The sequence below is a fragment of the Pristiophorus japonicus genome, chromosome 9 (genome assembly GCF_044704955.1).
Source record: "Pristiophorus japonicus isolate sPriJap1 chromosome 9, sPriJap1.hap1, whole genome shotgun sequence".
NCBI lineage: Eukaryota > Metazoa > Chordata > Chondrichthyes > Pristiophoridae > Pristiophorus > Pristiophorus japonicus.
Window position 1 is genome coordinate 22,498,805 of NC_091985.1, and position 25,813 is coordinate 22,524,617.

Genomic DNA, 25,813 nt, shown 5'->3' on the forward strand with positions numbered 1-25,813 from the left:
AAAAATACAATTAAAAGCACTGATAGCAATCTAGATTTAGTGAAAATGAACTAAACAATAAGCAATAGAAATTGTAACATTCAGCAACTGTAGGTATTAATCGTCAGATCTCACTAACACTGCTCATGCTCTAGCCTTGTCTTACTGCCAGGATGTTACACGACATTAGCTGTACTGAAACTTTCTTCAATGCGTGGTGATATGAATCTTATTTCCACAGGTATGCGGACTGTGTAATATTTCTACTACCTCAGCTTGAGATGGGACTCCGAAATCTTTTTACAACAGTTAATAACTGTCCCAATAGGCTGCTGACTGCAGAGGTAAACACATTCACACCTGTGACACTAAAGGGCAAATCTGCTCGCCTTCAGATCAGTGTTGCCTGTAAACTGTGCTTTGTTATGCGGCCTGTTCCTTTTAATGTGCAGTCCCTTTCAATTTGTGCGCATGCGCAGTGTTCGCAATATAAAAGCTGCTGAGCAGCCTAGAGTCATAGAATGGTTACAGCACAGAGATTGGGAAATGTTTGTGTTCGGAGGGACCTGGGTGTCCTTGCACATGAATCACTGAAAGTTAACATGCATGTATAGCGAACTATTAAGAAAGCAAATGGTATGTTCGCCTTTACTACAAGAGGATTTGAGTATGAATAAAGATGTCTTATTGCACTTGTATCGGGCCCTGGTGAGACTGCCCCTGGCATATTGTGTACAGTTTTGCTCCTTACCTAAGGAAGAATATACTTGCCATAGAGGGAGTGCAACATAAGAACATAAGAAATAGGAGCAGGAGTAGGCCATTTGGCCCCTTGAGCCTGCTCCGCCATTCAATAAGATCATGGCTGATCTGATCTTGGCCTCAACTCCACTTCCTTGCCCGCTCCCCATAACCCTTGATTCCCTTATCGTTCAAAAATCTGTCTATCTCCACTATAAATATATTCAGTGACCCAGCCTCCACAGCTCTCTGGGGTAGAGAAAATTTCACAGATTCATGACCCTCTGGGAGTAGAAATTCCTCCTCATTTCGGTCTTAAATGGGTGACCCCTTATTCTGAAACAATGTCCCCTAGTTCTAGATTCCCTTGTGAGGGGAAACATCCTCTCTGCATCTACCCTGTCAAGCCCCCTCAGAATCTTATGTTTCAATAAGATCACCACTCATTCTTCTAAACTCTAATGTGTATAGGCCCAACCTGCTCAACCTCTTCATATGATAACCCCTTCATCTCAGGAATCAACCTCGTGAACCTTCTCTGAACTGCCTCCAGTGCAAATATATCCCTCTTTAAATAAGGAGACCAAAACTGTACGCAGTTGTAGCAGGACGTCCCTACTTTTATACTCCATCCCCCTTACAATAAAGGCCAGCATTCCATTTGCCTTCCTGATTACTTGCTGTACCTGCATGCTAACTTTTTGTGTTTCATGTGCAAGGACCCCCAGATCCCCCTCTACTGCAGCATTTTGTAATCTCTCCATTTAAATAATTAGCTTTTTTATTTTTCCTAACAAAGTGGATAACATCACATTTTCCCATCTGCCAAATTTTTGCCCACTCACTTAACCTGACTATATCCCTTTGCAGATTTATTGTGTCCTCTTCACAACTTGCTTTCTCTCCTCTATCTTTTTATCATCAGCAAATTTGGCTACACTTGGTCCCTTCATTCAAGTCATTAATATAGATTGTAAATAGTTGAAGCCCCAGCACTGATCCCAGTTGCACCCCACTAGTTACAGTTTGCCATGCATTTATCCCGACTCACTGTTTTCAGTTAGTTAGGCAATCCTCTATCCATGCTTGTATATCACCCCCAACCCTTTGAGCTCTTATCTTATGCAGTAATCTTTTATTTGGCACCTTATTGAATGCCGTCTGGAAATCCAAATACACTACATCTACTGGTTACCCTTTATCCACCCTGCTCGTTACATCCTCAAAAAATGGCAGCAAATTTGTCAAACATGATTTCCCCTTCATAAATCCATGCTGACTCTGCTTGACTGCATTATGATTTTCTAAATAACCTGCTATGACTTCCTTAACAATGGACTCCAGCATTTTCCCAACGACAGATGTTAGGCTAACTGGTCTATAGTTTTCTGCTTTCTGTCTCCCTTTTTTAAATAGGGGCGTTACATTTGCAGTTTTCCAATCCGCTGGGACCTCTCCAGAATCCAGGGAATTTTGTAGATTACAACCAATGCATCCACTATCTCTGCAGCAACTTTTAAGACCCTAGAATGTAAGCCATCAGGTTCAGGGGACTTGGCCACCTTTAGTCCTATTATTTTACCGAATACTTTTTCTCTAGTGATAGTGATTGTTTTAAGCTCTCCCCTCCCTATAGCCCCTTGATTATCTATTATTGGGGTGCCTTCTGCCGTGAAGACCAATACAAAATATTTGTTCAAAATCTTTGCCAGTTCCCTATTTCCCATTATTAATTCACCAGTCTCATCCTCTAAGGGAATAATGTTTACTTTAGCCACTCGCTCCTTTTTATATACCTGTAGAAGCCCTTGCTGTCTGTTTTTATATTTCTTGCTAGTTTACTAATAATCTATCTTCCCTCTCTTTCTTTATTATTTCTTTAGTCCTTTGCTGGTTTCTAACATTTTCCAATCCTCTGGCTTACCACTAATCTTCGCAACATTATATGCCTTTGTTTTCAATTTGATCCCATCCTTTGCTTCCTTAGTTAGCCAGTGATGATTCATCCCTCCCTTAGAGTCTTTCCTTCTCACTGGAATATATTTTTGCTGAGCGTTATAAAATATCTCCTTCAGCCACTGCTTATCTACCGTCTTATCCTTTAATCTATTTTCCCACTCCACTTTAGCCAACTCTGCCTTCATACCTTTTGTAATTGCCTTTATTTAGGTTCATGACACTGATTTGTGACCCAAGTTTCTCACCCTCAAATTAAATTTGAAATTCTACCGTGCTATGATCACTCTTTCCGAGAGAATCCTTTACAATGAGATCATTAATGAATCTGGTCTCATTACACAGTACCTAATCTAAATTAGCCTGCTCCCTGGGTGGTTCCACAACATATTGTTGTAAGAAACCATCCCGAATACACTCTATGAACTCTTCCTCAAGGCTACCTTGACCAATTTTTGCAATCAATATGAAGATTAAAATCGCCCATGGTTATTGCAGTACCTTTCTTACAAGCCTCCATTATTTCTTGATTTATACTCTGTCCTGCAGTGTAGCTACTGTTAGGGGGCCTATAGACTACTCCCACCAGTAACTTCTTTCCCTTATTATTTTTTTCACCACCCAAACTGATTCTACATCTTGATCTTCTGAGTTAATATCATTTCTCACTACTGCCCTGATCTCATCCTTTATTAACACAGCTACCCCATCTCCTTTGCCTTTCTGCCTATTGTTCCGAAATGTTTCATACCCCTGAATATTCAGTTCCCAGCCTTGGTCACCTTGCGACCACATCTCTGTAATGGCTTTCAGATCGTACCCGTTTATTTCTATTTGTGCCGTCAACTCATCTCCGATTTTAAGCAGGAGAAAGTGCAGAAATGTGGATCTTATTGAATGGCGGAGCAGGCTCGAGGGGCCAAATAGCTTACTCCTGCTCCTAATTCTTATGTTCTGATGGCCCGTCGAGCCCGTGTCGGCTCTCTGCAAGAGCACTTCAGCTAATCCCACTTCCCCGTAGCCCTGCAAATTATTTTCTTTCAGGTACTTATCCAATTCCCTTTTGAAAGTCACAATTAAATCTCCCTCCACCACTCTTTCAGGCAGTGAATACCAGATTTAAACCGCTCACTGCGTAAAAGAAGATTTCCTCATGATGCCTTTGGTACTTCTGCTAATCATCTTAAATCTGTTCAGGCCCCTCATGATTTTGAACACCTCTATCAAATCTCGCAACCTTCTCTGCTCTAAGGAGAACAATCCCAGCTTCTCTAGTCTATCCACGTAACTGAAGTCCCTCATCCCTGGAACCATTCTTTTAAATATTTTCTGCACCTACTCTAAGGCCATAACGTCCTTCCTAAAGTGTGGTGCCCAGAATTGGACACACTGCTCCAGTTGAGGGCGAACCAGTGTTTTATAAAGTTTTTTACTCTGCCTCTATTTATAAAGCCCGGGTTCTGATATGCTTTTTAAACCACTTTCTGAACCTGCCCTGCCATCTTCAACGATTTGTGCACATATACCCCCCTGTTCCTTCACCCCTTTTAATATTGTACCCTTTAGTTTTATATTGCCCCTCTTCCTAGCAAAATGCATCACTTCGCACTTTTCTGCATTAAATTTTATCTGCCACCTGTCTGCCCATTTCACCAGCCTATTTATGTCTTCTTGAAGTCTATTACTATCCTCCTCACTGTTCACTATACTTCTGAGTTTTGTGTCATCTTCAAATTGTGAAATTGTGCCCTGTACTCCCAAGTCTAAGTCATTAATATACATCAAGAAAAGCAGTGATTCTCATACCCACCCTTGGGGAACCCCACTATTTACTTTCCTCCGATAAACAATTGTTCACTACTACTCTCTTTCATACCATTCACAGTGATAAACACCACTGTGTACCGTTCTCCAGTCCAAAAAACAACCGTGCACCACTACTCTCTATTTTCTATCACATAAAAAAGGAGGGAGAGAGAAAGCAGGGAATTATAGACCGGTCAGCCTGACATCGGTAGTGGGTAAAATGATGGAATCAATTATTAAGGATGTCATAGCAGTGCATTTGGAAAGAGGTGACATGATAGGTCCAAGTCAGCATGGATTTGTGAAAGGGAAATCATGCTTGACAAATCTTCTGGAATTTTTTGAGGATGTTTCCAGTAGAGTGGATAAGGGAGAACCAGTTGATGTGGTATATTTGGACTTTCAGAAGGAGTTCGACAAGGTCCCACACAAGAGATTGATGTGCAAAGTTAGAGCACATGGGATTGGGGGTAGTGTGCTGACATGGATTGAGAACTGGTTGTCAGACAGGAAGCAAAGAGTAGGAGTAAATGGGTACTTTTCAGAATGGCAGGCAGTGACTAGTGGGGTACCGCAAGGTTCTGTGCTGGGGCCCCAGCTGTTTACACTGTACATTAATGATTTAGATGAGGGGATTAAATGTAGTATCTCCAAATTTGCGGATGACACTAAGTTGGGTGGCAGTGTGAGCTGCGAGGAGGATGCTGTGAGGCTGCAGAGCGACTTGGATAGGTTAGGTGAGTGGGCAAATGCATGGCAGATGAAGTATAATGTGGATAAATGTGAGGTTATCCACTTTGGTGGTAAAAACAGAGAGACAGACTATTATCTGAATGGTGACAGATTAGGAAAAGGGGAGGTGCAAAGAGACCTGGGTGTCATGGTACATCAGTCATTGAAGGTTGGCATGCAGGTGCAGCAGGCGGTTAAGAAATCAAATGGCATGTTGGCCTTCATAGCAAGGGGATTTGAGTACAGGGGCAGGGAGGTGTTGCTACAGTTGTACAGGGCATTGGTGAGGCCACACCTGGAGTATTGTGTACAGTTTTGGTCTCCTAACCTGAGGAAGGACATTCTTGCTATTGAGGGAGTGTAGCGAAGGTTCACCAGACTGATTCCCGGGATGGCGGGACTGACCTATCAAGAAAGACTGGATCAACTGGGCTTGTATTCACTGGAGTTCAGAAGAATGAGAGGGGACCTCATAGAAACATTTAAAATTCTGACGGGGTTAGACAGGTTAGATGCAGGAAGAATGTTCCCAATGTTGGGGAAGTCCAGAACCAGAGGTCACAGTCTAAGGATAAGGGGTAAGCTATTTAGGACCGAGATGCGGAGGAACTTCTTCACCCAGAGAGTGGTGAACCTGTGGAATTCTCTACCACAGAAAGTTGTTGAGGCCAATTCACTAAATATATTCAAAAAGGAGTTAGATGAGGTCCTTGCTACTAGGGGGATCAAGGGGTATGGCGAGAAAGCAGGAATGGGGTACTGAAGTTGAATGTTCAGCCATGAACTCATTGAATGGCGGTGCAGGCTAGAAGGGCCGAATGGCCTACTCCTGCACCTATTTTCTATGTTTCTATAGCAAATTTCATATCCATGCTGCCACTATCCCTTTTATTCTGTGGATTTAAACTTTGCTGGCAAGCCTATTATGTGACACTTTATCAACTGCCTTTTGGAAGTCCATCTACACCACATAAATCACGTTGCCTTATCAACCCTATCTGTTAACTCATCAAAAAACTCAAATCAAGTTCGCTAAACACGATTTGTCTTTAACAAATCCGTGCTGGCTTCCCTTAATTAATCTATACTCGTCCAAGTGTCAATTTTGTCCCGGATTATAATTTCTAAAAGCTTCCCCACTACTGAGATTAAACTGACTGGTCTGTCGTTGCTGGGTTTATCCTTGCATCCTTTTTTGAACAAGGGTGTAACATTTACAACTCTCCAGTTCTCTTGCACCAGCCCCGTATCCAAGGAGATTCAGAAGATTATGGCCAGTACCTCCAATTTCCACCTTTACTTCCCTCAGCATCCTAGGATGCATCCCATCCGGTCCTGGTGACTGTCTACTTTAAGTATGGTGGAATTCTGCATTAGGATGGAGAATGAAACAGTTAATTCAGAGACCATGGTCCAGAACTTAAAGAAGGGTAACTTTGAAGGTATGAGGCGTGAATTGGCTAGGATAGATTGGCGAATGATACTTAAGGGGTTGACTGTGGATGGGCAATGGCAGACATTTAGAGACCGCATGGATGAACTACAACAATTGTACATTTCTGTCTGGCGTAAAAATAAAAAAGGGAAGGTGGCTCAACCGTGGCTATCTAGGGAAATCAGGGATAGTATTAAAGCCAAGGAAGTGGCATACAAATTGGCCAGAAATAGCAGCGAACCCGGTGACTGGGAGAAATTTAGAACTCAGCAGAGGAGGACAAAGGGTTTGATTAGGGCAGGGAAAATGGAGTACGGGAAGAAGCTTGCAGGGAGCATTAAGGCGGATTGCAAAAGTTTCTATAGATATGTAAAGAGAAAAAGGTTAGTAAAGACAAACGTAGGTCCCCTGCAGTCAGAATCAGGGGAAGTCATAACTGGGAACAAAGAAATGGCAGACCAATTGAACAAGTACTTTGGTTCAGTATTCACTAAGGAGGACACAAACAACCTTCCAGATATAAAAGGGGTCAGAGGGTCTAGTAAGGAGGAGGAACTGAGGGAAATCTTTATTAGTCGGGAAATTGTGTTGGGGAAATTGATGGGATTGAAGGCCGATAAATCCCCAGGGCCTGATGGACTGCATCCCAGAGTACTTAAGGAGGTGGCCTTGGAAATAGCGGATGCATTGACAGTCATTTTCCAACATTCCATTGACTCTGGATCAGTTCCTATCGAGTGGAGGGTAGCCAATGTAACCCTACTTTTTAAAAAAGGAGGGAGAGAGAAAACAGGGGATTATAGACCGGTCAGCCTGACCTCAGTAGTGGGTAAAATGATGGAATCAATTATTTAGGATGTCATAACAGCGCATTTGGAAAATGGTGACATGATAGGTCCAAGTCAGCATGGATTTGTGAAAGGGAAATCATGCTTGACAAATCTTCTGGAATTTTTTGAGGATGTTTCCAGTAAAGTGGACAAAGGAGAACCAGTTGATGTGGTATATTTGGACTTTCAGAAGGCTTTCGACAAGGTCCCACACAAGAGATTAATGTGCAAAGTTAAAGCACATGGGATTGGGGGTAGTGTGCTGACGTGGATTCAGAACTGGTTGTCAGACGGGAAGCAAAGAGTAGGAGTAAATGGGTACTTTTCAGAATGGCAGGCAGTGACTAGTGGGGTACCGCAAGGTTCTGTTCTGTACATTAATGATTTAGACGAGGGGATTAAATGTAGTATCTCCAAATTTGCGGATGACACTAAGTTGGGTGGCAGTGTGAGCTGCGAGGAGGCTGCTATGAGGCTGCAGAGTGACTTGGATAGGTTAGGTGAGTGGGCAAATGCGTGGCAGATGAAGTATAATGTGGATAAATGTGAGGTTATCCACTTTGGTGGTAAAAACAGAGAGACAAACTATTATCTGAATGATGACAGATTAGGAAAAGGGAAGGTGCAACGAGACCTGGGTGTCATGGTACATCAGTCATTGAAGGTTGACATGCAGGTACAGCAGGTGGTGAAGAAGGCAAATGGCATGTTGGCCTTCATAGTGAAAGGATTTGAGTACAGGAACAGGGAGGTCTTACTGCAGTTGTACCGGGCCTTGGTGAGGCCACACCTGGAGTATTGTGTACAGTTTTGGTCTCCTAACTTGAGGAAGGACATTCTTGCTATTGAGGGAGTGCAGCGAAGATTCACCAGACTGATTCCCGGGATGGCGGGACTGACCTATCAAGAAAGACTGGATCAACTGGGCTTGTATTCACTGGAGTTCAGAAGAATGAGAGGGGACCTCATAGAAACGTTTAAAATTCTGATGGGTTTAGACAGGTTAGATGCAGGAAGAATGTTCCCAATGTTGGGGAAGTCCAGAACCAGGGGTCACAGTCTAAGGATAAGGGGTAAGCCATTTCGGACCGAGATGAGGAGAAACTTCTTCACCCAGAGAGTGGTGAACCTGTGGAATTCTCTACCACAGAAAGTAGTTGAGGCCAATTCACTAAATATATTCAAAAGGGAGTTAGATGAAGTCCTTACTACTCGGGGGATCAAGGGGTATGGCGAGAAAGCAGGAAGGGGGTACTGAAGTTTCTTGTTCAGCCATAAACTCATTGAATGGCGGTGCAGGCTAGAAGGGCTGAATGGCCTGCTCCTGCACCTATTTTCTATGTAAGTACAGCCAGCCTCTCTAGTACCTCCTCCTTATCAATTTTTATCCCATCTAGTATCTCAACTACCTCCTCTTTCACAATGACTTTGGCAGCATCTTCTTTCTTGGAAAAGACAGATGCAAAGTACTAATTTAGTACCTCAACCATATCCTCTGCTTCTATGCGTAAGTCTCCATTTTGGTGCCCGTTTACTATTTACTTGACTTTCGAAGGCATAGATTCCCTTTTATGTTAGCTGCCAATCTATTCTCATACTCCTCTTTGCCCCTCTTATTTCATTTTTCACTTCCACCTCTGAACTTTCTATATTCGGTCTGGTTCTGACTTGTATTCTCAGCCTGACATCTGTCATACACCAACTTATTCAACTTTATCTTATTCTCTGTCTCTTTCGTCATCCAGGGAGCTCTGGCTTTCGTTGCCCTATCTTTCCCCCTCGTGCGAAGGTACCTCGGCTGTACCTGAACCATCTCCTCTTTAAAGGCAACCCATTGTTCGATTACAGTTTTGTCTGCTAATCTTTGATTCCAATTTACCTGGGTAAGAGAACATAAGAAATAGGAACAGGAGTAGGCCATACGGCCCCTCGAGCCTGCTCCGACCATTCAATAAGATCATGGCTGATCTGATCATGTTCTCAGCTCTACTTCTCCGCCCGCTCCCCATAACCCCTTATCTCCTTATCGTTTAAGAAACTGTCTATTGCTGTCTTAAATTTATTCAACGTCCCAGCTTCCACAGCTCTCTCTCGCAGCAAATTCCACAGATTTACAACCCTCAGAGAAGAAATTTCTCCTCATCTCTGCTTTAAATAGGCAGCCCCTTATTCTAAGATCATGCCCTCTAGTTCTAGTCTCCCCCATCAGTGGAAACATCCTCTCTGCATCCACCTTGTCAACCCCCTCATAATCTTAACATTTCGATAGGATCACCTCTCATTCTTCTGAATTCCAATGAGTAGAGGCCCAACCTATTCAACCTTTCCTCATAAGTCAATCCCTCATCCCCGGAATCAACCTTGTGAACCTTCTCTGAACTGCCTCCAAAGCAAGTATATCCTTTCTTAAATATGGAAACTAAAACTGCACACATTATTCCAGGTGTGGCCTCACCAATACCTTATATAGCTGTAGCAAGACTTCCCTGCTTTTATACTCCATCCCCTTTGTAATAAAGGCCAAGATACCATTGGCCTTCCTGATCACTTGCTGTAGCTGCATACTATCGTTTTGTGTTTCATGCACAAGTATCTCCAGGTCCCGCTGTACTGCGGCACTTTGCAATCTTTCTCCATTTAAATAATAACTTGCTCTTTGATTTTTTTCTGCCAAAGTGCATGGCCTCACACTTTCCGACATTATACCCACTCGCTTAGCCTGCCTGTCCTTTTGCAGATTTTTCGTTTCTTCCTCACACATTGCTTTTCCTCCCATCTTTGTATTGTCAGAAAACTTGGCTACATTACACTCAGTCTTTTCTTTCAAGTCGTTAATATAGATTGTAAATAGTTGGAGTCCCAGCACTGATCCCTGCGGCACCCCACTAGTTACTGGTTGCCAACCAGGGAATGAACCATTTATCCCGACTCTCTGTTTTCTGTTAGTTAGCCAATCCTCTATCCATGCTAATATATTACCTCCAACCCCGTGAATATTTATCTTGTGCAGTAACCTTTTATGTGGCACCTTGTCAAATGCCTTCTGGAAGTCCAAATGCACCACATCCACTGGTTCCCCTTTATCCATCCTGTTCGTTACATCCTCAAAGAATTCCAGCCAATTTGTCAAACATGACTTCCCCTTCATAAATCCATGCTGATTCTGCCTGACTGAATTATGTTTTTCCAAATGTCCTGCTACTGCTTCTTTAATAATAGTTTCCAACATTTTCCCAACCACAGATGTTAGGCTAACTGGTCTATAGTTTCCTGCTTTTTGTCTATCTCCTTTTTTAAATAGGGGTGTTACATTTGCAGTTTTCCAATCTGCTGGGACCTCCCCAGAATCCAGGGAATTTTGCTAAATTGCAACCAATACATCCACAATCCCTGCTGCTACTTCTCTTAAAACCTTAGGATGCAAGCCATGAGGTCCAGGGGATTTATCTGCCTTTAGTCCCATTATCTTACTGAGTACCACCTCCTTAGTGATTGTGTTAAATTCCTCTCCCCCTATAGCCCCTGGACTATCCATTGTCGGAATATTGTTAGTGTCCTCTACCGTAAAGACTGATACAAAATATTTGTTCAGAGTTTCTGCCATCTCCATGTTCCCCATTACTAATTCCCTGGTCTCGTCCTCTAAGGGACCAACATTTACTTTAGCCACTCTTTTCCTTTTTATATACCTATAGAAACTCTTGTTATCTGTTTTTATATTTTGTGCTAGTTTACTTTCATAGTCTATCTTTCCCTTCTTAATTCTTTTAATCGTTCTTTGCTGGCTTTTAAAAGCTTCCCAGTCTTCTGTCCTCCCACTAGTTTTGGCCACTTTGTATGGCCTTGTTTTTAATTGGATACCGTCCTTTATTTCTTTAGTTAGCCAATATTGGCTATCTTTTCTCTTACACCTTTTCCTCCTCGCTGGAATATATTTTTCTTGAGAGTTGTGAAATATCTCCTTAAATGTATACCGCTGTTCATCAACTGTCCTACACTTTAATCTATTTTCCCAGTCCACTTTACCCAACTCTGCCCTCATACCTTCATAGTTTCCTTTATTTAAGCTTAGTACGCTGGTTAGAGATCCAACTTTCTCACCCTCCATCTGTGATCCATTCTCAACCCACTGAAATTGGCTTTCCTCCAATTAAGTATGCTAAACTTTATGATACTGTGATCACTGTTCCCTAAATGTCCCCTTACTGACACTTGCTCTACTTGATCCACCTCATTCCCCAGAACCAGATCCAGCAATGCCTCCTTCCTTGTTGGGCTGGAAGCGTACTGATCAAGAAAGTTCTCCTGAACACACTTCAGAAATTCTTCCCCCTTTGTGCTCTTTACACTATTACTATCCCAGTCTGTATTAGGGTAGTTGAAGTCCCCCATTATCACTGCTCTATAGTTCTCTGTATTTGATAAGGTTCTGCGCGGGTCCTTTGAGATGCGCCCCTTGGGGGGAACATTGCTTCAGACTGACCTCACTGATTTGCCTACACAAGAGTGTGAGAACTTCAAGTATAACCCTAACCCTAAATGCGTTTTGGGATGTCCTGAGGAAGTGATCCGGTGCTATATAAATATATAAATGCACGATGTTTCTTCAGTATGACACAAGGGCCCTGGACCCCTCCCACCTCATACATTACCCATCACTCGGCAGGGGGTCACAAACAGGTAATGAAATTGTCATACGTGCTACATTATGCCAACTTCAAATTATTTCCACTGCGTCAAATCTTCAAAATGCAGAAGTCCACCACTGAAAGAGCAGAGTGCTGGTGATATGACATATGCTTCCTGCTCCTTGTGTCCTCAGGATTCATTACACTGTCTCCCACTTTCTCAATCCCTCCCATGACTTCAAAACTGTGAAACTCTTCACCTCCCTCAATCTTCCCTTCTGCAATCTTCAGACTTCAACACCCCAAACTTGACATCACCGAATCAATGATTCCTGATTCACCTTATTTCTTTCTTTCTTTTTTTTAAACCTATAAAATCTTGGTGATTTCCTGCAATTTGAGTCCGCATACTGTGTGTGGCGCTATAATACAAACAGCTGGAAAATTGGACGTGGGCAGGGCCGCAAAACAGGCGGTATTGGATCGGTCGCCCTGCCCGATATTCCCTATAAGTTGCGCTTTGTTCTTTTAATTTGTGGTCTCTTTGCAAATACGGCGCCTGCGCAGAAATTGAATGTAAAAGCTGGTGAGCGTGCACGTGGGACCATTCGGATTACTGTGTGGCCACTTGCGTGCGCAGCTTTCAGGAACATTGGCCCCACCTGATTCGGTCGCATTGACTTCAATCGAACTGGATATTGGGCATGTACTTTAACAGGCCCTTGTGCCATACTGATTCTGCCTACCTTGCACTCCCGCCACTGTCCAGTTTCATCCCCTCCGGTTTCTCCGTGTGAGCAATCAAATTGAAGCCTAAATCAGTTACAGCTTTAATGTTGACATCTGAAATCAACTATCCAGCCGCAGTGTTTAGTCACAGACTTGTGCCTCTTTCGCAGGGCAGAGGAGGGTGGGGGTCCCACCTGTAGTTCTATAAATGATGGGTTCTTAATCTACAACCGGACTCGGGTGGTCACGGGGTTGAAAGGAGGTCTATGAAAATCGGGGAGCGCGTAAACCCAAGCCGTTTTCATGCTCATACACTTCTGCCAGTCTTCAGCTGGGTAATAGTTCTCCTGTGGGCACCAAAGCAGGGAGGTGGATGAAAGAAGAATTCAAAATTTGAATCCACATTTGGTCAGTTTCTCTCTCCACATCTGGTCATGTGGGGAATATTCTCTCAAATGTATGCAAGGCAAAAATTCACTCGTGTTTTAACTATTTCGTAATTTCTGTTTGTTTTTTGTTACAGTCCACAACACTCTACACCACGTTTGATGAGGTAAGTTTGACTTTTGTGCCTGGTTCTAATTCTACGATGAACAGTTATATATGATGGCATGAGCAAAACAGCCACGAAGAGAGTCATTGAGTTAGAATAATAGGGTCATACAGCACAGAAGGAGGCCATTCGGCCCATCGTGCCTGTGCGGGCTCTCTGAAAGAGCGATCCAATTAGTCCCACTTATCCCTTTCCCCATAGCTCTGAAAATTTTTCCTTTTTAAGTATATATTCAATTCCCTTTTGAAAGCTACTTTTGATCTGCTTCCACCAGCCTTTCAGGCAGGGTACGCCTCATCATAACATGCTGTGTCTGTTAAAATAAATATTCTCCTCCTCCCCCCCCCCCCCCAGTTTTTTTGCCGAGTGCCTTAAATCTGTGTCTCCTGGTTACCAACCCTCCTGCCAGTGGAAACAGTTTCTCCCCATTTCTGAGAGCTCTGTTCAGGTTGGGTGCTATAGTAGCACAATAGCTCCTTAATGCCGCCAGTGATTTTACTGCTGAATTAACAGTGGTGGCTACCAGCAGCATTAATAAAGCTCCCGTTAAACAACGCTGCCGGTAACTGCACACATCGCAGAGACCATTCTGTAAAGGGCTGGGGCGATCTCCCTGGTGACCTGGCCAACCTTTATCCCTCAACCAACAGCCTGAAATGGATGATCTGGCCATTTATTTCATTGCTGTTTGTGGGAGCTTGCTGTGCGCAAATTGGCTGCCATGTTTTCTACATTACAACAGTGACTACACTTCATTGACTATAAAATGCTTTGAGATGTCCTGAAGTTGTGAAAGGCTTTTAAAGTATTTGTAATTTTCTGGATTTCTTAAACCTCTAAGTTTTGAGGATACCTCTTGTCCGTCATTTTATTTAAAAGTCCTGCTTGCTGCGCTACTGATTGCCTTTAATGCACAAATCATTTTGCTTAATTCAGCTGCACTTTTTTGAGGAGGGGGACACACTATTATATATTAAAAAATGGCTGAATAGAATCACCACGGTTTTGTGTTCAATTAGAAGGACTGCATCTGTACGAGTGAGCACTGTGAACTTGTATGTTTGCAAAGTCAGTTAAAAGCCTGCATATGTATAGGCAGCTGCATTTTTTTCTGACGTTGCAGTGTTATTGTCAAAAGGGCGCAGACTTGAACGGATGTGGCGGACAACTGGTTTAGCCTTTCGCCGCCAGATCTGGCTCGAACATATAAAACACTATTGGTTCTTACTCTTGTCTACAAAAATTGCTCACTATTCCAGGATCATTCTGAATTGCAAAAATAACCCTTGGCTACTATTCTCTAATGCTAATATTCTCCTTAAACCCCTCTCCCCTGTCTCCACCACACTCCCCTCCAACAACAAGTGTGAGGAGCTCATGAACTTCTTTGTATCAAAGATAGAGACCATCTGACCAGCTGCCTCTGCCAGTTCCCTTCCTTCACCTAGCCCACAGGGCCAAATTTCATCTGATGCTCCCACCTGCCCTAGCCCTAAACTCACATTTTTCTAGTTTCTCTTTGATCTCCCCTCTTAATCTCTCCAAACTCATCTTATCCGTGAGACCCACTTCCTGCTCTCTTGACCCTATTCCCACTAGACTGCTGACCACCCAACTTCCTTTTCTGGCTCCCATGTTAGCTGACATTGTTATCGGTTCTCTGTCCTTGGGTACTGTTCCCCTCTCCTTCAAATCTGATGTCATCACCCCTCTTTTTTAAAAAAAAAAAACCCTTGACCCCACTGTGCTTGCTAGCTTATCGCCGTCTCTCCAACCTCCCTTTCCTGTCCAAAGTACTTGAATGTGTTGTTGCCTCCAAAATCCGTGATCGTCTTTCCATGAATTCAATGTTTGAATCCCTTCAATCTGGCATCCGCCCTTGCCACAGTACCAAAACGGCTCTCAACAAAGTCACAAATGACATCCTTTGTGAGTGTGATAAAGGTCCTCCTGGACGTGTCTGCAACCTTTGACACAGTTGACCACTCCATCCTCCTCCAACGCCTCTCCACCATCGTCCAGCTGGGTGGGACTGCACTCGCCTGGTTCCATTCTTATCTATCTATTCATAGTCAAAATCTCTTCCCTGCATCGTTACCTCTGGTGTCCCTCAAGGATCTGTCCTTGGGTCCCCTCTTATTTCTCATCTATATGCTACCCCTTGGCGATATCATCCGAAAACACGGAGTCAGTTTCTACATGTACGCAGTGACACCCAGCTCTACCTCTCCACCACTTCTCTTGACCCCTGCTTGATATCTAAATTGTCAGACTGCTTATCCAACATCCAATCCTGGATGAGCAGAAATTTTCTCCAATTAAATATTGGGAAGACCGAAGCCATTGTCTTTGGTCCCCGCCGCAAACTGCGTTCCCTAACCACTGACTCCATCCCTCTGCCTAGCATCAATCTGGGGGTGAACAAGACTGTTCGCAATCTCGGTGTCATATTTGACCCTGAAATGAGTTTCCAGCCACATTATCTGCGGCATAACTAAAACCGTTTTTTTCCACCTCTGTAACATTGTCTGCCTCCGCCCCTGCCTCGGCTCTTCTGCTGCTGAAACCCTCATCCGTGTCTTTGTTACCTCTAGACTTGACTACTCCAACTCACTCCTGGCCGGCCTCCCACATTCCACACTACATAAACTTGAAGTTATCCAAAACTCAGCAGCCCTTGTACTAACCCGCATCAAGTCAAGATCACCCATCACCCATGTGTTTTCTGATCTACATTGGCTCCCGGTTAAACAATGCCTTGATTTCAAAATTCTCATCTTTGTTTACAAATCACTCCATGGATTTGCCCCTCCATATCTCTGTAATCTTTTTCAGCCTCTCAATCCCACAAGATGTCTGCGCTCCTCAAATTCTGGTCTCTTGTACATCCCTCATTATAATTGCTCAACCATCAGGGAACTCCCTCCCTAAACCTCTCCACCTCTCTTCCCTCCTTTAAGACGCTCCTTAAAACCTACCTCTTTAAACAAGCTTTTGATCACCTGCCTTAATTTCTTCTGTGGCTCGGTGTCAAATTTATCTGTTTGTCTGTAACACTGTTGTGAAGCGCCTTGGGACATTTTACTATGTTAAAGATGCTATATAAATAAAAGTTGTTATTATTAGTGACTGCATATGAATATGGTAATTGTGTGTGTGTGTACAAATTATCATGAGCCATCTGGTTTCTCTCAAAGTGAACAGAAAATATCGAGACATTTGCTACTTGTATCATTATGAAACCACATGAGATACAGCAGATTGCTTTTCCCTACAGATGCTGGCAAAATACCTAGACAATGATGATATAAACCAGCTTCCTCCAGCACTGGGAGATCCTATAATGGTACGTCCTTTTCAAGTGTGGTATCCCACAACTGTGACATATATAGAAATATATACAAATCAGGTTATTCATCAGTGGTTGCACTTATTTGAAAGAAGGAATAAACTTGCATTTATATAGCACCTTTTAATGTAGTAAAACCTCCCAAGGTGCTTCACAGGAGCATTATCAAAAACCAAAATTTGACGCCGAACCATATAAGGAGATGTTGAGGGACATGACCAAAAGCTTGGTCAAAGAGATAGGTTTTAAGCAGTGTCTTAAAGGAGGAAAGAGAAGTAAAGAGGTGGAGAGGTTGTTACATGTAGGGGTGGAATTTCCTGTGCCCAGAGACTTGTGTAATCGGGCCGCAAAGAACAAGGACTACTCGGGCGCAAGTGTGTTACACACGTAATTACACTATGCCCAAGTTTCTTCGCTCTTTTACACCTGTCTTTCAATCTCGACGCCTGAACACATCTCGGCTTATTATAATGGCTCTGCCCCCAGGATAAAGCGCCTTGCATGCGTATTTCCTCCAATTACGAATGGGTAAAATTAAGCCCAGAATTCTAGGCGAAGCAGGAAACAGTCATTTTTCTGTTCCTCAAAGTTGCATTAAAAATTGAAAAGCATCCGCGGTTGTATGTTCTTAACATGCTGTGACTAATATGCATGAATGATAGTTAAATGGCTGGAAACTTTATTTAAAGGTGGTCAGTATGATGCGAGTTCCGTGCTTTCCTCGGACCCAGATTGTTTACGGTGATTTCCGCTTGTTTACGCCCGTTTTACATTCCGGTTTATGCTAATGATATTCCCAGGAAGTTTGGGTGTAAGTGGACATTGGCCGGATGGACATAGTTTCCTAATTACACTCTTCAGGGAATTCCACCGTTAATTTTTAATGTCTTGGCGCATTGCCAATCACACTCTACACCTCATTAGCCAAAGAAAGATAGTCATTGACATGCCACTTTATAAATTGCTGCAATGACCTGAATTAGACCACCTCACCACAGCAAGTGCCTTAAAGGGACATGACAATCAGCAAAATATTATAGCTATCCCCGACACTCCGGTGAGCAACTCCACAGGAGATCTGCTAGTAGGATAAAAACAAACAATGTTTCGCCATTCTTGCAAGCGACATTACCAGAAGGGTTTTCCTCTGATTTGTTACCTCTCCAGAGAGATTTCATGGGTGCAGGGGGCAGCGTTGAGAAGGGTTCAGTCTTGACACTCCAGACATCATGAGTGTGAGACAGGCTTTGATGGACCAGCTCCCTAAACCTCTCTGCCTCGCTACCTCTCTCTCTCCTTTAAGAGGCTTCTTAAAACCTACCTCATCTGCTCTAATATTTCCTTATATGGCTCGGTGTCAAATTCTGTTACGCTCCTGTGAAGTGCCTTGAGCTATTTTACTACGTTAAAAGCACTATATAAATGCAAGTTGTTGAGTTGGAGGTTTTATTAGAAAAGGCCAATAGCATTACCAGGGACTTATAATTGGCCCTGGGATCTGTGAACATAAGGAAGAGGGGCACCTGGAATCAAGTATTACAGCAATGCTATCTCGGGGCCTAGCAGTATTTTGGGAAGGAAGGAGGTCCCAGGATCTGGAAAGGGATGTTATGGGATAATTAGGGTAGTTTCAGAAAATCTGGCTCGATAAATTCACGTTGCTTGTCGGGTCTGTTCTGCAGGAGATTCTCTGGGACCTTTTAAACCATCAGGAGGGTCCTCGGATTCGAGACCACCTAAGTCACGGCGAACTAGATTTGAATGCGTTTCCTAAAGAAATGGCCAGTCACGTGGTAGCACTGGCTGTCGTTTTACTACATCACTGCTGTAGGGAGGGAAATGGAGTTGCTACGGTAAGCAGACAATTCTTACATTCACCGTTTACATACAGTTGCTTTTGTCATGTGTACATCTTAATATAGTCTAATGCATACTGTCTATGAATCTAGGAAAACGAGTGCCTGAGAACGATCATCGGTTCTACACATTCCTATTGCTCTCGGTTCCATCCAATCGGAAGACTTAAACAGCAGGTACCCAGTTCTTCCCTGCCTGCTGTCTTTAATTGCTCTGGAGATTTGAATTTCTGTTCCTATTTGTAATGTAAAAGTGCTGTAAAGGTTGTCGGTCACTTGTAGAACAGAATAATGGCGAACTGACCCAACGGCACGATGCATCAGGCATAACTCGGCGTACGATCTGGGTTTTATTTTATTGAAGTTTGAATGGCGACTGAATTTCTGGTGCACAGCAGTGATGCAAAGGTTTGCAAAGATCCTGTAGTCAGTCTGCTCAGCAGCCAAAGCTGGTGGCAGATAAGATTTACAGGAAGAACAGGGAGGCAATGTTATTGGAACAAGAAGAAAAATGCATTCAGCTGGGTTAGTAAGAGAAAGAGAAAGGAATTGTAAGCCAGATATTTGTCGGAGAACAGTGAGGTAAAGGCCAGCTGTTTCCGGTTGTAGCAGTTCAGATTCCTTTACAGGAATGTGGAGTTGTCTCAGCAAGACTTGTTAAATGCATCCTTCCACCACTTTCCTCACCCAATCCAAACACCAGCACAGTACTGAGGGAGCACTACACTGTCGGAGACTTTAACCGAGGTACCCGTCTGCCCCCTCAGGTGGATTTAAAATATCCCATGATACTATTTTTGAAGAACAGGGGGAGTTCTCCCCGGAGTTCTGGCCTTATTTATCGATCAACCAACATCACTGAAAACACAGATTATGTGGCCATTATCACATTGCTGTTTGTGGGAGCTTGCTGTGCGCAAATGGCTGTTGCGATTCCTACATCACAATAGTGACTACACTTCAAAAATACTTCACTGGTTGTAAAGTGTTTTGGGATGTCCTGAGATTGTGAAAGGCGCTATAGAAAAGTTGGACTTGTTTTCGTAATTCATAGAATCATTGGCCCCAAGTTTCGACATGATTTGCTCCTGATTTTTAGGAGCAACTGGTGTAGAATGGAGTATCTTAGAAATCGGAATTCTCGCCATTTAGTTTGCTCCAGTTCTAGTCAGTTAGAACAGTTTCACTTTGGAACAGAATTTTTTTTTCAAAAGGGGGCGTGTCCGGCCACTTACGCCTGTTTTCAAAGTTTCGTCAGTGAAAACTTACTCCAAACTAACTTAGAGTGGAGGAAGTGAAGATTTCTGTACGCTCGAAAAAACCTTGTCTACACTTTAGAAAATCAGGCGTAGGTTACAAATCAGGCATAGGGAATGGGGGGGGGGGGGGGGGGGGGGGGGGGGGTGGCGCGGGGGCGGGGGTTTAAAGGGATGTTTACAAACATTAAACACTTCAGTTTTACAAATAAAGAGCCATCATCAATAATAAATGATAAAAAAAACATCAATAAATCAACCAATAAATCAATCAAAAAAATTAATAAGAAATAAAAAAAATTTTTAAATCAATAAATAAAACATTTTCTACTTACCGACTGCAGCACAGGGAGCCCTCCAACGGCATGCTGGGATGCCCCCCCACCCCCCCAGTGCGCGTCTGTCAGTGTCTCTATCTCTCTGTCTGTCTGTGTGTGTCTCTCACTCTCTGTCTGTCAGTGTCTGTGTTTCTGACAGCGAGGGGAGGGGGAGGAGGGGGGTAGAGAGAGAGGGGGGGAGCGAAGGGGAAGGAGATGGGGGGGGGGAAGGAGATCGGGGGGGGGAAGGAGATCGGGGGGGGGAAGGAGATGGGGGGGGAAGGAGGGGGGGGAAAGGAGAAGGGATGAAAGGAGATGGGGCGGGGGGTAAGGAGATGGTGGGGGGGGGGGGGGGGGGGGAAGGAGAAGGGTGAGGGAGGCTGAACGGGCCGGGCCCGTCCCCAGCACCAGATTTACAGGTAGGTGGGGTCGGGTCGGGGGGAGCACGGGTCGGTGGGGAGGGGGGGGGGGAAAGGAAGGTCGGTTCAGTTCGGGTTGGGGGGAGGGAGGGAGAGGGAGGTCAGGTCGGGGCGGGGGGGGGGGTGGAGGGAGGTCGGGTCGGGTCCAGTCCGGGGGTGGGGTAGCGGGAGTCGGTTGGTGTCGGGGTTGGATCCGGTCCGGAGGTGGGGGGGGTGGCAGGAGTCGGGTCGGGTCCGGGGGGGGGGGGGAGCGCGAGTCGGGTCGGGAGGAAGCAGGAGCTGGGCGTGGGAGGAGCCTTATTCACGCAGCCCCAGTGAGGCCATTCGGCCAGGGCTAGGGGCTGCAGAGCAGAGGTCCCGGCACTGTTTTCAGCGCAGGGACCTGGCTCCGCCCCCTGCAGCTCCTGCTGCGCTGCGCCGAGGGCCAGAGGACTTGCAGGGAGCTGGAGAATCTGGAAGTTTTTTTTAGGCGCACTTTGTGGCGCGAAAAACGGACGTCCAGGTCGTTCTAGGCGCGGCTCGAAACTTGGGCCCATAGAATGGTTACAGCACAGAAGGAGGCCGGTCAGACCCGTGCTGGCTCTCTGCAAGAGCACTTCAGCTAGTCCCACTCCCTATAGCCTTGCAATTTTTTTTCCTTTAGGTATTTATTCAATTCCCTCTTGAAAGCCACAATTGAATCTGCCTCCAATATCCTTTTGGGCATTGCATTCCAGATCTTAACCACTCACTGCGTAAAAACGTTTTCCCTTAAATCTGTGTCCTCTGGTTCTCGAATCTTCCGCCAATGGGAACAGTTTCTCTCGGTCTACGGGGAAATGGGACTAGCTGAAGCGCTCGTGCAGACAGCTCGACGGGCCGAATGGTCTCCTTCTCTGCTGTAATATTCTATGATTCTACACTGTCTAGACCCCTCATGATTTTAAACAATCAAATCTTCTCTGCTCTAAGGAGAACAACCCCAGCTTCTCCAGTCTATCCATGTAACTGAAGTCCCTCATTCCTGGAACCATTCTTGTAAATCTTTTCTGCACCTTCCTAAAGTGCGGTTTCCAAAATTGGACACTTGAGGCCAAACCAGTGTTTTATAAAGGTACATCATAACTTCTTTGCTTTTGTATTCTGCCTCTATTTATGAAGCCCAGGAAACCATCTGTTTTTTTTTAACTACTTTTTCAACCTGCCCTGCCACCTTCAACAATTTGTGCACCTAGACCCCCAGGTCTCTCTGTTCATGTACCCCCTTTAGAATTGTACCCTTTAGTTTATATTGCCTCTCTCCGTTCTTCCCACCAAAATGCATCACTTCGCACTTTTCGGCGCTAAATTTTATCTGCCATGTGTCTGCCCATTTCACCAGCCTGTCTATGTCCTCTTCGAGTCTATCCCGATCCTCCTGACTGTTAACTATACTTCCAGGTTTTGTGTCATCAGCAAATTTTAAAATTGTGCCCTGTACACCCTAGTCTGTCATTTAATATATATCAATAAAAGCTGTGGTCCCAGTATCGACCCCTGGGGAACACCACTGTACCTTCCTCCACTTGCTGCAACTCTGCTTAATACCATTCACTAATAAACAGGAGTCAAACGGTGCACCGGCCTGGCTCCCACTTACTGCTATAACTAAGGCATTGATAGGGTTTCTAATCAATAAAAATCCAGATAATGCACTGTGGGATAGAAGCCTGTTAAGTGTCTAATTCAGAGTATAATTGGCTGTCTTGTTTCCTACATGGCAGTGCCTTCACTTCTACAGTACTTCATTGGCTGTCAAGCACTTTGGGATGTCCTGAGGTTGTGAAAGGCGCTATAGAAATACAAGTCTTTTTCTTTATTGGAGGTGCTTATAGGTATTTCCTGCACTAAAAAAAGAATTGTTGAACAACCAATCTTAGTTGTGACCTGCGGTGTTGCATTAATGCTACATAATATGGTCGGTATGGCTCAGCTGCAGATGTGCTGTTACCAACTGAGCCGTGGGGGGTAGGAGAGCTGCCAGTTTGTTAATTTCTGAAGAATTATTCCTGGTTTCTTATTCTTATGATTCCCGTGCAGAGTTATAAAAAGCAGATTTTGTGTACATCTCATTCTGAGATATCAGGTGAAGTTGGCCTGTTATTGAACTAAATGAGCGATTGCCTATCATTACACTATCGATTGTTCAGCGTATTTAATCAATCCAACTGCTTATTCTTACAGCTTCGACGCTGTGTTGGAAGCCTACAGAAATGGGATGAGATACCCAAACCCACACTAGGACAACCACCAGAAAGATCTGGGTAAGAAAACCGAGCAGAATACCTTAATATAGAATCTTAGAAATTTACAGCACGGAACGAGGCCATTTCAGCCCATCGTGTCTGTGCCGGTCAACCAAGAGCTATCCAGCCTAATCCCACTTTCCAGCTCTTGGTCCGTAGGTTAGCCCTGTAGGTTCAAGTGCACATCCAAGTATCTTTTAAATGTGGTGAGGGTTCCTGCCCCTACCACCCTTTCAGGCAGTGAGTTCCAGACCCCCACATCCTCTGGGTGAAGAAATTTCCCCTCAAATCCCCACTAAACCTCCCCCCCCCCCCCCCCCCATTACTTTAAATCTATGCCCCCTGATTGTTGACTCCTCTGCCAAGGGAAACCGGTCCTTCCTATACAGTCTATCCAGGCCCCTCATAATTTTATACACCTCAATCAGGTCTCCAAAGAAAATGGATCCAGCCTATCCAATCTTTCCTCATAGCCAAAATTATCCAGTCAAGGCAACATTCTTATAAATCTCCTCTGCACTCTTTTCAGTGCAATCACATCTTCCCTGAAATGTGGTGACCAGAACTGCACATACTACTGGCCAACATCCCCAGCATTGAACCACTGAACGCGCTTGATTAGCTCTCTTGGGTGGGCCACTTCGGTCCGCATGCCCGACACAAGACTCCCAAAGCAAGCGCTCTACGTGGAGCTTCGACACAGCAAGCGAGCCCCAGGTGGGCAGAAGAAACGCTTCAAGGACACCCTCAAAGCTTCCTTGATAAATTGCCACATCCCCACCGATTCCTGGGAATCCCTGGCCCATGACTGTCTAAAATAGAGGAAGAGCATCGGGAGGGCACTGACCACTTCAAGTCCCATTGCTGAGAACAAGCAGAAACCAAGCATAGACAGTGGAAGGAGCGTGTGTCAACCCAGGGCTCCCCACCCACCCTTTCCTTCAACCACTGTCTGCCTCACCTGAGACAGAAACTGTAGGTTCCACATTGGACTCCTCAGTCACCTGAGAACTCACTTTTAGAATGGAAGCAAGTCATCCTCGACTCCGAGGGCCTATGATGATGAACCAGTGTTTTATACAGTTCAAGCATAACCTCCTTGCTCTTGTATTCCATACCTCGGCTAATAAAGGCAAATATTCCATATGCCTTCTTGACCATCTTATCTACCTGACTTGCTACCTTCAGGGATTTGTGGACCTGCACTCCAAGGTCCCTTTGTTCCATAACACTTTTCAGTGTCATACCATTTAATGTGTATTCCCTTGCCTTGTTAGACCTCCCCAAATGCATTACCTCACACTTATCTGGATTGAATTCTATTTGCCACTGTTCTGCCTACCTGACCAGTTCATTGATATCTTACTGGAGTCTGCAGCTTTCTTCTTCATTATCAACCACACAGTCTATTTTAGTGTCATCTGCATATTTCTTAATCATACCTCCAACATTTAAGCCCATGTCTGTGATATATACCACAACAAGCAAGGGATCCAGCACTGTACTCTGAGGAACACCACAGGAAACAGCCTTCCAGTCACAAAAACACCCATCAACTCTTTGCTTCCTGCCTCTGAGCCAATTTTGGATCCAACTTGCTACTTTGCCCTGGATCCCATGGACTTTTTCGTGACCAGTCTGCCATTTGGGACCTTACCAAAAGCTTTGCTAAAATCCATATACACTACATCATATACACTGCCCTCATCGACCTCCTGGTTACCTCCTTGAAAAATTCAATCAAGTTAGTCAGTCACGATCTTCCCTTAACAAATCTATGCTGACTGTCCTTGATTAATCTATGTCTTTCCAAATGAAGATTTATCCTGTCCCTCAGGATTTTTTTCCAATAATTTTCCCACCACCAAGGTTACGCTGACTGGCCTGTAATTACTCGGTCTATCCCTTGCTCCCTTTTTAAACAAAGGTACAACATTAGCAGTCTTCCAGTCCTCTGGCACCACACCTGTAGCCAGAGAGGACTGGAAAATGATGGTCAGAGCCTCTGCTATTTCCTCTTTTTCTTCTCTTAACAGCCTGGGATACATTTTATCCGGGCCTACATATCAGCTAAGTTACTAGAAATGCTGTTAAAAGCTTGAATTTATAGCTACCTCAATAGCCTGGCTGGTAAAAGCAGTGAGTAGCTGGGTTATACAGACCAGGAAAGTCGCAGGTTTGACCCCTGGTCTGCACTGAGTTAGCTGATGTTGTATGGGTCGGCAGAATGGGTGCTACAATTGGCTTCAGTCGCCATTGCTTAAGCGGGGCACACCATCCAAGGTTTTCCTGCTGCTCATTGCTGTCCAGTTGCCTCTGTTGGGTAGTGGGTTTTAGGTGAGGTTCTTACTTGGCTATGATTTGAGTATTGTTCATGTGATTTAAAAAAAAAACCCTAGTGTCCAATTGCCACATTGGATGAATGGGCAACCCATGTGGTACCCAGGAAGGTCCCATAGTCGAGTCTTGGTGAGTGCTGGGTTAGCTGATCTTACTCAGGATTGATGTCCTCATGATTGACTTTGGTCTTCTGTGGCTCAGTGGGTAGCACCCTCGCTTCAGAGTCAGAAGGTTGTGTGTTCAAGTTCCACTCCGGTGACTTAAGCACATAATCTAGGTTGACACTCCAGTGCAATACCGAGGGAGTGCTGCATTGTCGGAGGTACCGTCTTTCAGATGAGACGTTGAACTGTGGCCTTGTCTGCCCCCTCAGATAAACGTAAAAGATCCCTTGGCACTATTTCGAAGAAGAGCAGGGGAGTTATCTCCAGTGTCCTGGCTAATATTTATCCCTCAATCAACATCACTAAAAACAGATTATCTGATCATTATCACATTGCTGTTTATGGGAGCTTACTGTGCGCAATTTGGCTGCTGTGTTTCCTGCATTACAACAGTGATTACAATCCAAAAGTACTTCATTGGCAGTAAAGCGCTTTGGGACGTCCTGAGGTCATGAATGA

The 25,813-nt window shown here is 44.4% G+C and overlaps 1 protein-coding gene across 6 annotated transcripts in view; it reads left to right on the plus strand.

The window, feature by feature from the left end:
• Nucleotides 1–25,813, plus strand: part of LOC139272964 (endoplasmic reticulum membrane-associated RNA degradation protein-like) — a 100,794-nt gene that overhangs the window by 17,516 nt on the left and 57,465 nt on the right. For 5 of the 6 annotated variants that reach the window (XM_070889145.1, XM_070889147.1, XM_070889148.1 and 2 more), the window contains exons 9-14: nucleotides 221–323; nucleotides 13,360–13,389; nucleotides 16,667–16,735; nucleotides 18,421–18,591; nucleotides 18,688–18,771; nucleotides 22,789–22,868. In XM_070889145.1, coding sequence (XP_070745246.1) covers nucleotides 221–323; nucleotides 13,360–13,389; nucleotides 16,667–16,735; nucleotides 18,421–18,591; nucleotides 18,688–18,771; nucleotides 22,789–22,868 — 537 coding nt within the window. The remainder of the gene's footprint in view (nucleotides 1–220; nucleotides 324–13,359; nucleotides 13,390–16,666; nucleotides 16,736–18,420; nucleotides 18,592–18,687; nucleotides 18,772–22,788; nucleotides 22,869–25,813) is intronic. The other variant, XM_070889146.1, reaches the window with a different exon arrangement.